We start from the raw sequence: 12186 nt of genomic DNA on the forward strand, positions 1-12186 counted from the left end.
AGCCCCCCGATCGGGCAACTAGAGAAAGCCCATACGCAGCAGCGAAGACCCAAGGCGGCCCAAAACAAATAAACAAAAAGCTGTATAGCCAGGGCTCTGGATTCAAATTAAGTTCTGCCATTTCCTAGCTGTGGTTTGGGAAAATTGACCTAAGACTGTTTCATCAACTATAAACTGGGAATAAAAATGACAGGACCTCTACAATAGATTTATGGAAAAGATTTGACGAGATAATCTCTGTAAAGTACTTAGCATGGCGCCTGGTATGTAATTAAGTGCATCATATAATGGTTTTATCTACTATTATTGTTGTTGCATCATCTTTCCGACTCCAAAACCTTCTCCAGCAAAAAAGTACAGTTTTCAAAACTCTGGCTGGGTTGGTGATCTCCGCGTTTAATAACCTATCGCTTCTCTTTCAATCTTAATTTCTAAAGCAGCAGCAGTAAACCATTCTGGAAACAGCATCTCCCTTAGCAGTATTCAATCCTGAGTCAACAATTATTTCAATGATTAAATATTCATTCACTAAAGTAACTGTTTAAAAAAAACAAGGGTAAGACAATGGCCTAACTATATAGATCCTAATTAAGCTTTAAAAACATTTCCATAAAGCAGGACGGGGAGAATTGTTTGCTAGGCCCCCAGGGACCTCTCCCGCACCGCCTCTACAGAAAAGAGGGAGCTCCGGGCCCTTGCCAGCGCGCGAGGTACTCCTTCCTTCCCCCGGCGGTGCCAGGTGAGCCCCGGCGGAGCTGAGAGGCCGAGCAGGGACTCTCCACTACCCGCGTGCAGCGCGAGCGGTGGCTGCATGGTGTCCAGCTTCACCCTCGGCGCCCCCGCGCCCTGGTGGCCTCCCGGCCGTGCGCACACGGGCCCCCCGGCGAGGGGACGCGCTTGGCTTGATTTGTCCAACTCTGGTGTATTCGCGGGGCTCCGGCCGCCCTCCCAGGTCTCCCTCCCGTGCCCCAGCCCAGTCTCGCTTCCCCGGAGCTCCGGAAGGGAAGGAGGCGTGTCCGGAGTAGGCGGGAGGGAGCTGTATAAAAGTGCTGGCGGTTCCCCGGCCCGGGCTTCACTCGCCGCCTCTCGCCGGGACCGGGAGCGCTGCGCGAAGCACGGACAGTGGAGAGGGCGTTGCGCTCGGGCTACCCAATGCGTGGACTATCTGCAGCCGCTGCTCATGCAATATGCTGGAGCTCCAGAACAGCTAAAAGGAGTTGCCACACCGCTGCCTGGGCTGGATCACAGCGCTGCCTTTCCTTATGAAGAAGACACAAGTGAGTAGGGCGCGCCCGGGAGCTCGCCGGCTCTCCAAGAAAATCGCGCCTGGAGGCCGGCGCGTCCCGGCCCCAAGTGCCGGGGCGTTCGGGGCTGTGCCTGCCGGAAGAGCCTGGAGGGCGCTGGGGAGGCCTGCGTGGCGTGCGAGCCCCAGCCGCCCGGCCCGGGTGAGCCTGGGAGAGGAGGAGTGGGAGTGATGAGAGGGAGCCCGTGTCAAGTTTGGAGCTGCAGCCCTTAAGTTGCGAGCTGTCAGTTGGGAGCCGCAGTTCCTGTAAGATGGAAGGATCTGTTCTTTGGCCGGAGAGTTTAAGTGACTACTGAAAGGCATGTCTTTGCACCGGAGGCATTTTCCCGTGGATTTCGGGGACATTACACAACAGCTCCCCACGCGCCACGCTCACTCGCGCACCCAGATTTTTGTGCAGACCCTGGGTGGGTACCTGGCTCGTGCGGACGCGGGTGCAGCCGCTGGAACTTAGCCAACCCAGAGTTCCTTAGTGGCAGCGTTCGGCTGGGCGGAGAACCTGCCTGGCCAGCCCCGGGAAACTTGACTCCCGCGGCGTCTGCCAGGTTTGCGGCTCTAGGCAAGAGAGCTCTAGAGGGGGTAATACCTCCACATTGCACGCACTTTCTTCCATTACAGAAGAGAAGAAGTTGTGTGTGTGTGTTTTAATGGGCACCTCTGATGGTAGTTATTGAGGTAATTCCCAGTGCTGCAAAATTGTGCATTATACAGAAGCACAGTGGTACAGCACCGTCAAGGGGTACAATTAGTTTTGTTTTTGTTTTTTTTTCTTGCAGCAGATATCTGGATTGTCGTTTAGAAAGGGTCGCCACTGTACTCCCATGCACAGTTCTTTTTGCCACTGCAGGTCTTACCTCTACTTACTTCTCCCCTTAGGAATTTTTCTGTTATCTGCCGCGGGTTGGGTAAGGCTGCCCTTTCACCCCCCCCAGAGGTGCTGTCGGAGATTGCAATTCCTGAAGTGTGTCGAAGGGGTGGAAGTGGTGGGGAAAAGGTTTGTACAGATCTTCAGTTTAGAATGTGCTGAAAATGCTTTATTTCATGACATACTTAGTGTCATATTTTAAATAGGTGTCTAGACCTGGGAAGGGTACACATTCAGAGGGGAGTAGGAAGACTCGAGCCCATTGCACCCGTGTGGAAAAGGGCAGGAGGGAGGGACATGGCCTGGCAGAAAGGTTTGTGTAGTCTCTAGGGCAGCTGCCCAAGACCGAGGAGAGGAGCAGAGCGCAGGTTCCTCTCCTGCAAGCAGGTTAGTTTATAGGCAAAGCACCTGGGATCACCACAGTGGGCTGTTGAAATGCAAATGTTAAAGACTGGCAACAGAAGAGAAGTTTTAATGTAATTACTTGATTCGTACATGCTTTCTGCTTTGTGGAATAATAAGCATGGGCGGACGGGGAACCAATTCTTTGTTATAGTAGCATCTGCTCACGTGAATGGTAGTGGTGAGATGTGGGTGGAGAAACCGCTACCTTCTAGTTCAGGAAAAGAGCCTAAACCTTCCTATTTAAACAAGATCACTGGAGACAGATCAGGTTAATGACCAACAATCCAAAGGGGGGCGATGTACTATCAAGTCACTTTGAGAGTCAGTAGGATTGATGATCCTTGCACCCTTGCTTTGCAAAACAAATGTGAGCTCTGTAATCTCCTTTCTCACTTTGATTAAATGGCTGTGTAAATTGGATTACATGGGATAATTCCATTGAAAACTAGAAAGAGGTCAAACTAGCCTGAAACTCCTTGGTGTTAGTGACTCAGTACTGCTGACCAGAGACACTGCAGACAGCTAAGTATTTTAGAAATGTGACCTGCTCAGGCCAAGTAAAAGTGCAAGCCCTTTGGGGGAACTTGCTGCTGTTAAAGGACTGAAGGCAAAGGAGGGCAGTGCCCTTGGTGAATGAAGGCATTCATTGCTTGGGATCTACTGACCTTCAAGGTTTCCTTTAAAGATACTTCTAGCAATTCCACATTCTTGCCACTGAAAAAGGGGACCCTGGAAATAGCATGAAATCAATGAAATAATCAGTGGAAATGGGGGAGGGTGCTTAGATCCTCATTCATATTGTTAAATTTTCTAATCCAAAAGTTACAAAGAAATTTCCGGTGCAACTCTGGATGGATGGAGAGTAGTATAAGGAAATCTGACATTAAGACGTAAGATTGTTCTACTGAATCTAATGTTATACTTGCCAGGGAGGAATATCTATTAACATTCAGTAGTTTAAATAATCATTTATAAAGATGGCATCAATTCCAGAGTTCTGTTATAAAACAAAGAGTTGTGTACCCTTCCATTACCCAAGATATAAAATGAGAATTTAATGATAATTTTAAAAATACACTTGAATTGTGCAGCTCTCCAAGAATCACAGGGACACCAGGCATTCTGGACTCTCAGTCAAGCTAAATAAATGTGGAAATTCACCAACGACCACTTGAGGTTTGATAAATGATTCTTTAATTTATTTAGCACGTGTGATGAACTTTTAGCATATGGGAAATAATTACACGGGCAGTAGTCATGAGGAGCAATTTTAACAATAAGTTTAGTCACAAGTCTACAGAAATGAAAGCATTTTGCATTTTTCAGATTTCTGAATGTATTTTATCCATATTGTGTGGTTTTACATTTTCTGAAGGGAATTGTGTCTCTGGCTTAGAAAGAACATCTATTTCAATGTATAATCATTTCTTTTTCAGTGTAATACTCTGATAAACTGGTATATTAAATAACAATTGGACATCTTAATTTGCAAGACCAATTAGAAAAGTGCTATCAGTTTAACAGGGCTGGCGCCATGTTTATTGATGTTCTACTTACATTTTAGTTTTGAGATGGTCTGTGAGAGTTTTCACGACTGCTGTCAGTTTTAGAAATATGAAGATAGGAAAAATTCATCTGGCAAACGGTGTAGAAAAGGCCATTTTGGGCACACATTAGTTCTCAGAAGAAGCAAATAGAATGTTTATTAGCTTTTGTTTTTCCAGAGAAAATATCCCTCTTTTGTCTGTATGAAGTTTGTCATCTGGGTGATGATGCAAGTTTATAGAAAAATTTAACATTTATGAAAAGAGCATTTTTTAATTTTGTCCTTAAAATCACTCCATTTGGAATGTGTGCTTTGAACAATCTTAATTTTTGTAGCTTTTAATTGATAGATTCTGCCAAGACTTTAAAACTCCAGTGCTAAGTCGATTACATGTAACATAAAACAAGGAAAATAACCATATGGAAGTCTGAAGGCCTGAGCCAAACCAATTAAAATCGCCAAATTTTATTTATATCTAACTGCTGATTTGGAGATAGCAAATTATGAATCACATTTATTCTATAATGATAGGGTTATTGAAATCTTTCCATCACCATCAGTAACATTAAAAAAAAAATTCTCCCCAAATAGCTAGTCTGAAACTGGAGGTTTCTTGCATGGTCCGGCGAGCCCCACTGCGTGTGCCCTTCCCCATCCATGTCTAGGGAACACCTGAGATATAGTGGAGAGATCTTAGGTTCCAGCTTTTCAAGACTTTGATTCTAATTCCTGTTTTACCACTGGGAAGACAAATGACTTTAGGCACTTGGTTTAACTTCTTGGGATTTCCATTTTGCAATCTGTACAATGATTATAAAATAGTTATAAAGATCTGTAAGGATTAAATGAGATTTTATATATGTCTGTATCCCAGCACAGTGGCTCACTGTAGTTACAGCCTGAATTTATTATCCCTGAGAAGAGAATTGCCTGCCGACTAACTTAAAAGCCAGAAAAAAAAACTAGCTTTTGCAGGTAAATGATGCTTAACCATCAAAGCACAGAGACCAAATTTTCATAAATCTGGATCTCTCATTCAGCCTTATAAACCGATACCTGTTTGTACTATCAAATCAGGAATGTGAAAAGAAAGGCTATCTGTGGCAGGAGAGATGATAAATGCTTTAAAGTTTTTCTTAAAAAGTGAAAATAAGAGAGTTAAAATTGAAAATTGGAATAGAAAATGGGAATATAATCACCATCTCCGATTCACTTCCGTATTTCCATACTCTTGCTTTCTAAGTTCCCTTTGTCTGACTCTGAGGGTTTATTTTATTTCATTTTAGACTAAAGAGACTGGGTCAGTTTCCTGTCCTTGGTGTTCTTGAACTTGCTCTTCAGAGTGAGGACAAGCATTCAGGTCTGCAGGGTGCCTTTATGGTCTTTACCTGACAACATGTGGTGACATTTTAATTTTTTTCATTATGCAAGTTTGGGAGATTTTTTTTTTCTTTTCTCAGTTACCTTAATGTTCCCTTTCATAAATTAGGGTAAGGCATTTGGATATAAATCTGTCAGGAGTGATCTTTTATCTTTGTTTTCTAGTACATGAATCATGAACAGCTGCAGGAGACTCTCTTTTTTGGTGTTAGTCACCTGTGTAGTCAGAACAATTTATAAAACAAATTGAAGGAACACCAGGATGCTTTTTTTTTTTTTTTTCCAGGATGCTTTTATAATATATGCTGTTTTCAGGGTTATTTTGTTTAGACTTTGTCTCATAAAAACCATTGACTATAGCCTTACTGATTTATAGATGCGGTGAGGTGTTTTTGCCTTTTCGCTTAATTATGGGCATGCTAAAAACTGTTTACAGGGGCTGGGAGTTGGAGAGAATTGTCATTATCCCATCTCTACCTATTTCCTTCTGTCCAGAAAAATGGAGGTGATAGGGGGTAATTTTCTTATAATTAGGCCTCATGGATCTTTTTCTAAAATTGCAGTGTGTGTCATCTAAAGGAAGACTGTCCGTTACGTAACTCTCTTTGTCTTTTGACTACATTTTACTATTTTTTCTAGGCTGCCACATTGACTTGGTTATTAGGGGATGGAATTCATTTATTAGCGCAGATACTATGTTGTATGACTTCGGGAAGGCATTTGAATCTCTGGACCTCAGTTTCCTCCGCTGTAAAATGAGAGAGTAGGACTAGGTGATTTCTAAGTGCCTTCCAGTTCTAAAATTCTCTATCTCTAAGGTACTAGTAAAATAGATGTTTGAACCAGATGGCATTTTAGCTTCCTTTGGTTCTGAGATTCATGTAGTCATTGCTTTGGTGTGAATAGAAATTTTAACCATTGTTTTATGATAATAAAGCAGCCAATGGGGAGAAATGAAGGAGATTTCAACTTAGACTGTTGTACTTTTAGCCTTTTCACCTGCTACTTGATATTTCTCTATAACAAGAATGGTATTTGCACTTGCTATTTTGGCAATATCCATAGTTGAAGGGGCTCTTTACTTTCTCTCTTCCAATCTTTAAATCCTCTGAGTGAAGAAGAATCATAAGGCAAAGTCAGACAGCCAGAGGAGGTCATCTTACATAACTAATGAATGTCTGCCTCCCCATATTTGCTTATTGTTTCTACCCCTGCGGTCTCCAATAGCTGTGTGCGTGAAGTAAAAATGGAGAGAATTTGATCCTGTAGTGGAAAGAACTTTCGTGGAGGGAATCAGAGGTACGAACCCTGCACTTGGCTCTGGCTCCAGGGCCGGTCACTGGATCTTTGTAGTCTTGGGCAAGTCTTGGGCAAGTCACTGAGCCTCAGTAATATTGTGCCCTAGAGTTAACCCTGAGAAGAAGAGTGAAGGGGAGAGGTCTGCAGCTGGAGACACAGAGGCTGAAAAAGGAGGGAGCAGCCCTTCTGCCTCCGGGAAAGACGGTTTCTGTGGATGGCATGTTGCCGAGTCTCAGTCTCTCTTTGCCCTGACTTTTTGCGGGTCTGAACCCCCTCCTCCAGGCAAGAGACCACGGATTCCGCAGAAAATAGAGCTGTGACAATGATGATAATGCTCTTCTGCTCTAAGCACCAGCAAAATCTAGTGAACTTCCTGCTAAAACCATGTTCAGAATTGAGGCAATGATCCAGACACTTAAAAAAAGCAGCAGTGGCTATCTTTCATTTATCTGGATGAAGGAATTCAGCACTTGACTTTTCAGGTGTAGCTGTTGCCTTGGGGCTTGGAGTGCTGCTGATTAGAATGTAGTCTCTAAGGGGGCAGTTAGGGTGCCTTTTCTGTGTTCCTGGTGCACAGACAGCGGCTCAAAAATCTGACAGTGGCCTTGCAAAGAATGCCTTTGCTCTCTAGGGTGACCATGCAAAAGGGCGCACAAGACGAGAGAGCGAGAGCAAAGCCATCGTCAGTGCTCACTTGGAAAAGTAAGCCCCAGCCTTCTTCACCTTTGCAGAAAGGGCATCCCCACTGTATAATGTACCCTGACTGCATACTGTGCCCCCACCGGAGACCAGGGAGGACAGAGCACAGCCTGAAGGGGGCTGTTGTTTGTCTTGCATACACATACTCTGTTGCCCTTTCAGGAGCGGAAGTTCATCTTTTGTTTAAAAGCCCTGTGGGTGCTTAGCACTTTTGCCTCTTTTTCCCCTTGACTTGAAATCTCTGAAGCCAAGGACCTTTCCATTTAAGTGCCTTCACTAAAGTCCAGGGCTGAATCACATCTTGTAATTGGCCTGTTTCTTCTAAATGCCAGTGTTTGAGTGGTAGTAAACCAGGTCGCCTCTAAAAATTACAGCTTAATAGTGGTTGTCTATTGTGAGGAACCCCGTTGTGCCGAGTTTTCCACTGTTTACTTGGGGTCCCTTTCGCAAAGCCTTCCTAGACGGCTGCCTTGTGAAAACACAGATTCCTTGATTTCCAAGAAGAGTGTTGCAAAGAAAGTAGGTTGTGTTTATAAAGGCCTTGCACCCTTCCTGGGATGCGTTGTCCACATGGATGGCTGTTAAAATTTACATTCACTGCAGAACTTCAGATGGGAGGAGGGAGGCAGGGTAGAGGTGCTTCATATAAAATGGTTTCTAATGTGATCTAGAAAACCCAAGGATTGCAAAACAAACCCCAGCAGTCACACATCGTTATTTATGGTTCTGTGTTAAACCTACAGTTTGACACTTCTGAAATAGTCAACACGTTAGGGATTTCCATTTTTGATGACCGACTAAAACCTCTGTGATTACTTTAGTTTGGATCTCTGGCGATTTTAGAAAGCTGCTATCTTCAGCCGGCCCTACCCAGAGATCTCTGATGTGTTCTGTTAGGTGGAGAACTAACACAGGTCATTCTACTGTTTGTTAGAAAGATAAATTATCACAGTAAAGGAGCTGGGCTGGTGCTTTCTGCTTCCAGGTGGTGCAAAGGGGTTGCTAAAATGCAGGGATAATAAAGTAGTTAGAAAACGTTCATGAAGAATCAAAAGGAGGATATTAGTATAATGTTTTTAGTACTGGATGAAATTAATTCTATGTAGAAAAGCATCCAACGACAAAATAGGGTTTATATAATCCTTCCATTGTTACGTAACAAATTGTAACAGTTTTGTTTTTTCTAATTCTTAACCCCTGCCCAGGAAAATACTTTAAAAGTTTAGGACACGTTTGTTTATAATGTACTATGGCCATAATGGTACTCTACATCTTAACGGTACTAGAAAATAGTGGACTATAAAAAATAGTTCCCCGTTTGAAATTTGGATCTTTCTTATTCTTAAACAATTCCATAGACTTTTATCGATTTGACCATTTATTGTTTGCATTTCTGTATAAATGTCACACATAAATGATTCAGCTTGAAGGAATGAAATTTACTACAGTCTGTGTCAAGCATTTGACATTTAAATGTGTATCCATTTTAAATACTTTCATGATTGTTTTGTAAAATCAAATCACCCTGATAATAAGATCATGCCAAAATGGCACTTAGTAGAAAACAGTTCCAAGATGAATTCAAAGAACTTTTCTTCTGGGAGGTAGGTACTGTTTTTTTAAACCCCAATTCACAGAAGAGGAAAAGGTCTTTAACTTGCCAACTCCAGGTGTTTTATGGTCATGATTAACACCCGAAGAAATTTAGCTGGCACTACCACAGTGTATTAGTGCGGCCTATTTAGAACCTCAAAGATACATGTTTTGCTTATAGGAACATTAAATCAAAAGCAAACACAATTCAGATATTAAAAACAGTTGCCTGTAATAGTTGGCAACAAAAATTTTGTGATTCCAGTTACCTAGCAGAGTGGCTCATACTAGAGGTTCAGTGAACACAGATGGAATGTTGTTGAATAAATAAATGCCTGATTTCAGGTTGTTAAGTGCCAATAACCTTTTTTAGAAGCCTTTTTCTTTTTTTTTTTAACAGAAGGCAAATTTTAACTACTGTCCTGGCTCTGTTATACACAGATGTGTCTGGTTGATGATTAGAAAGGCTACTTTGTTCCCCATTTACAGTATTAATTTTCAGTGAATGTGCACTATTATTTACTAAGTGAAACTGGTGGGCATGTGAGAATACAGAAAACATTGGACTGAATCAAATGTAGTAGTGGTTCGGCCGCTTACTAGCAATGTGCCCTTCAGTAAGTGTTTCTCTCTGAACTTCTCCTTCCCAATCTTTAAAATGGGTGCAGAAATAACTATCTATTGGTAGTACTGATGTCATGATTAAGTGAGATAGGCTGTGTAAGGGCACAGGGACTTGCTCTTAGTAAATAATCAGTTCCTTCTCTGCAAGAAGAGCGAATCATGGAACCTTTCAGCAAATCCACATGCTGTAAGACATAAATTCATTGTTCACAGTTCCTGCCTTTGGCTATAGGGCTTGCATGAATAAATGAATTAAAATAATAGAACTTAATACCTTAACTGCCTTATTTATACACAATCTACCTTCTTTAACACTCTCAAGCACTCTTAGCAAACTAAACAAAATTTTCCTCCAATTTTACCCCCTTTATCTTTCTCCCCTTTCTATGAAAGGCAACAGTTATACAAAATAGGCCAAAAGACAAGCTGCTTAAGAAGAGAAAGGATAGGGGACTTCCCTGGCAGTCCAGTGGCTAAGACTCCGCACTTCCAATGCACGGGGCATGGGTTTGATCCCTGGTCCGGGAACTAAGATCCCACATGCCACGGGGCATGGCCAAAAAAAAAAATAAGAGAAAGAATGAAGTAATAAGACTAGTTAATAAGTTAATATCCGTTGATTACTCACAATAGATGAGGCACCAGGCCACGAACTGCACAGGAATATCTCATTTGATTCTAGCAAAAAAAAAAAAAAAGTTATGAAGCAGATATTATTATATCATTTTTTTTTAACAAATAAGTTAACTAAAGTTCAGAGAGATTAAGAACACTTGCCCAAGATTAAAAGGGAAAAAATTTGCAAGTAAGTGGAAGAGCTTGGATTTGGAGCCAAGCCTGTTTAATTCTAAAAACTAGATTCCATTGAACCACGTCAATGGAATGAACCCATATTTAAATATACATATACATACAATCTGTAAGACTCAAGCCTTTTTTTGTTTGTTTGTTTTATATTTATTTATTTATTTATTTATGGCTGTGTTGGGTCTTCGTTTCTGTGCGAGGGCTTTCTCCAGTTGCAAGCGGGGGCCACTTTTTTTTTTTTTTTTTAAATTAGAGAGAAATTCAAGAATTACAACATTGAATTTTTTTTTTAATGTTTATTTATTTATTTATTTTTTTAGCTGTGTTGGGTCTTCACGTCTGTGCGAGGGCCCCCTCCAGCTGCGGCGAGCGGGGGCCACTCTTCATCGCGGTGCGCGGGCCTGTCACTATCGCGGCCTCTCTTGTTGCGGAGCACAGGCTCCAGACGCGCAGGCTCAGCAGTTGTGGCTCACGGGCCCAGTTGCTCCGCGGCATGTGGGATCTTCCCAGACCAGGGCTCGAACCCGTGTCCCCTGCATTAGCAGGCAGACTCTCAACCACTGCGCCACCAGGGAAGCCCCCTCAAGCCTTTTTTTAAAAAAAATTTGCGTGTGAAGATGATGGTTTTTTAATCCTATAAGGGGAAGGCTGAGAGCAGGCAAAGCAGGGTTCCTGGGGAGAGTGAGGGGTTGCTTCTGATTGAGCTCCTCAGGACCACCCAGGAGGGTAAATGGCTGTGCAGAGCAGCAGCACTCCCCCAAGTCAGGGAGCCAGGGCTTGGTCCCCAGCCTCTCCCACCTCAGTCTCCTTAGCCATCGAATGCCTGCCTCAGCTGACCTGTTGTGTGGGAGGTCCTTATAAACTGGAAAAATGCCATTTTAATTTATGGAATTAAGAATTACTGCCGAAACCTTGGTGTCTTTCAAAATAAAATGGTACTTTTCTTGGCAGAGGGGAGGTTTTTAAATATTTGAAAATTGTGTTGCAAAATAACTTCTTGGGGGATAAAAGATGCTTCGGGGATTACTTTAGTCAGTTTGCTCTATTTTCATGCTGTTTCCAAACACAATTTTATTTTATTATTTTTTAATTTAATTATTTATTTATTTATTTTTGGGTGTGTTGGGTCTTCGTTTCTGTGCGAGGGCTTTCTCTAGTTGTGGCAAGAGGGGGCCACTCTTCATCGCGGTGCGCGGGCCTCTTGTTGCGGAGCACAGGCTCCAGACGCGCAGGCTCAGTAGTTGTGGCTCACGGGCCCATTTGCTCCGTGGCATGTGGGATCTTCCCAGACCAGGGCTCGAACCCGTGTCCCCTGCGTTGGCAGGCAGATTCCCAACCACTGCGCCACCAGGGAAGCCCCAAACACAATTTTAAGTGGCGGTGATCATTTTTAGAAAACTACTTAATAATGTCTTTATGCTTATGTCTGTTTGTTAAAGCTACCAGCCATTAAAGTTGTGACCTTTTCTTTGTAATTTCTTGTCAATCCAACTGCATGAATAGTAAAAATTCATTTTCTGCATTGACGTTATGATTTTTTGAAACAATTGACTGTTGGAGCACCCTTAGCGGCAGCATCGCTATGTAATTTATCAGTTTAGCGGAAATGAAGTTGTTCGCTAAAAGGTCCTGGAATCATTTGAACACAGGTGAAGGAAACAACAG

The 12186-nt window shown here is 42.7% G+C and overlaps 1 protein-coding gene across 5 annotated transcripts in view; it reads left to right on the forward strand.

Annotated features, from left to right (window-relative positions):
- Nucleotides 1–1088: 1088 nt before the first annotated feature.
- KITLG (KIT ligand) overlaps nt 1089–12186 on the forward strand; it is an 89110-nt gene continuing 78012 nt past the window's right edge. For all 5 annotated transcript variants that reach the window (XM_061205006.1, XM_061205009.1, XM_061205008.1 and 2 more), the window contains exon 1: nt 1089–1277. In XM_061205006.1, coding sequence (XP_061060989.1) covers nt 1263–1277 — 15 coding nt within the window. In that variant the 5' untranslated portion in view covers nt 1089–1262. The remainder of the gene's footprint in view (nt 1278–12186) is intronic.

The sequence above is a fragment of the Eubalaena glacialis genome, chromosome 11, assembly GCF_028564815.1.
Source record: "Eubalaena glacialis isolate mEubGla1 chromosome 11, mEubGla1.1.hap2.+ XY, whole genome shotgun sequence".
Lineage (NCBI taxonomy): Eukaryota > Metazoa > Chordata > Mammalia > Artiodactyla > Balaenidae > Eubalaena > Eubalaena glacialis.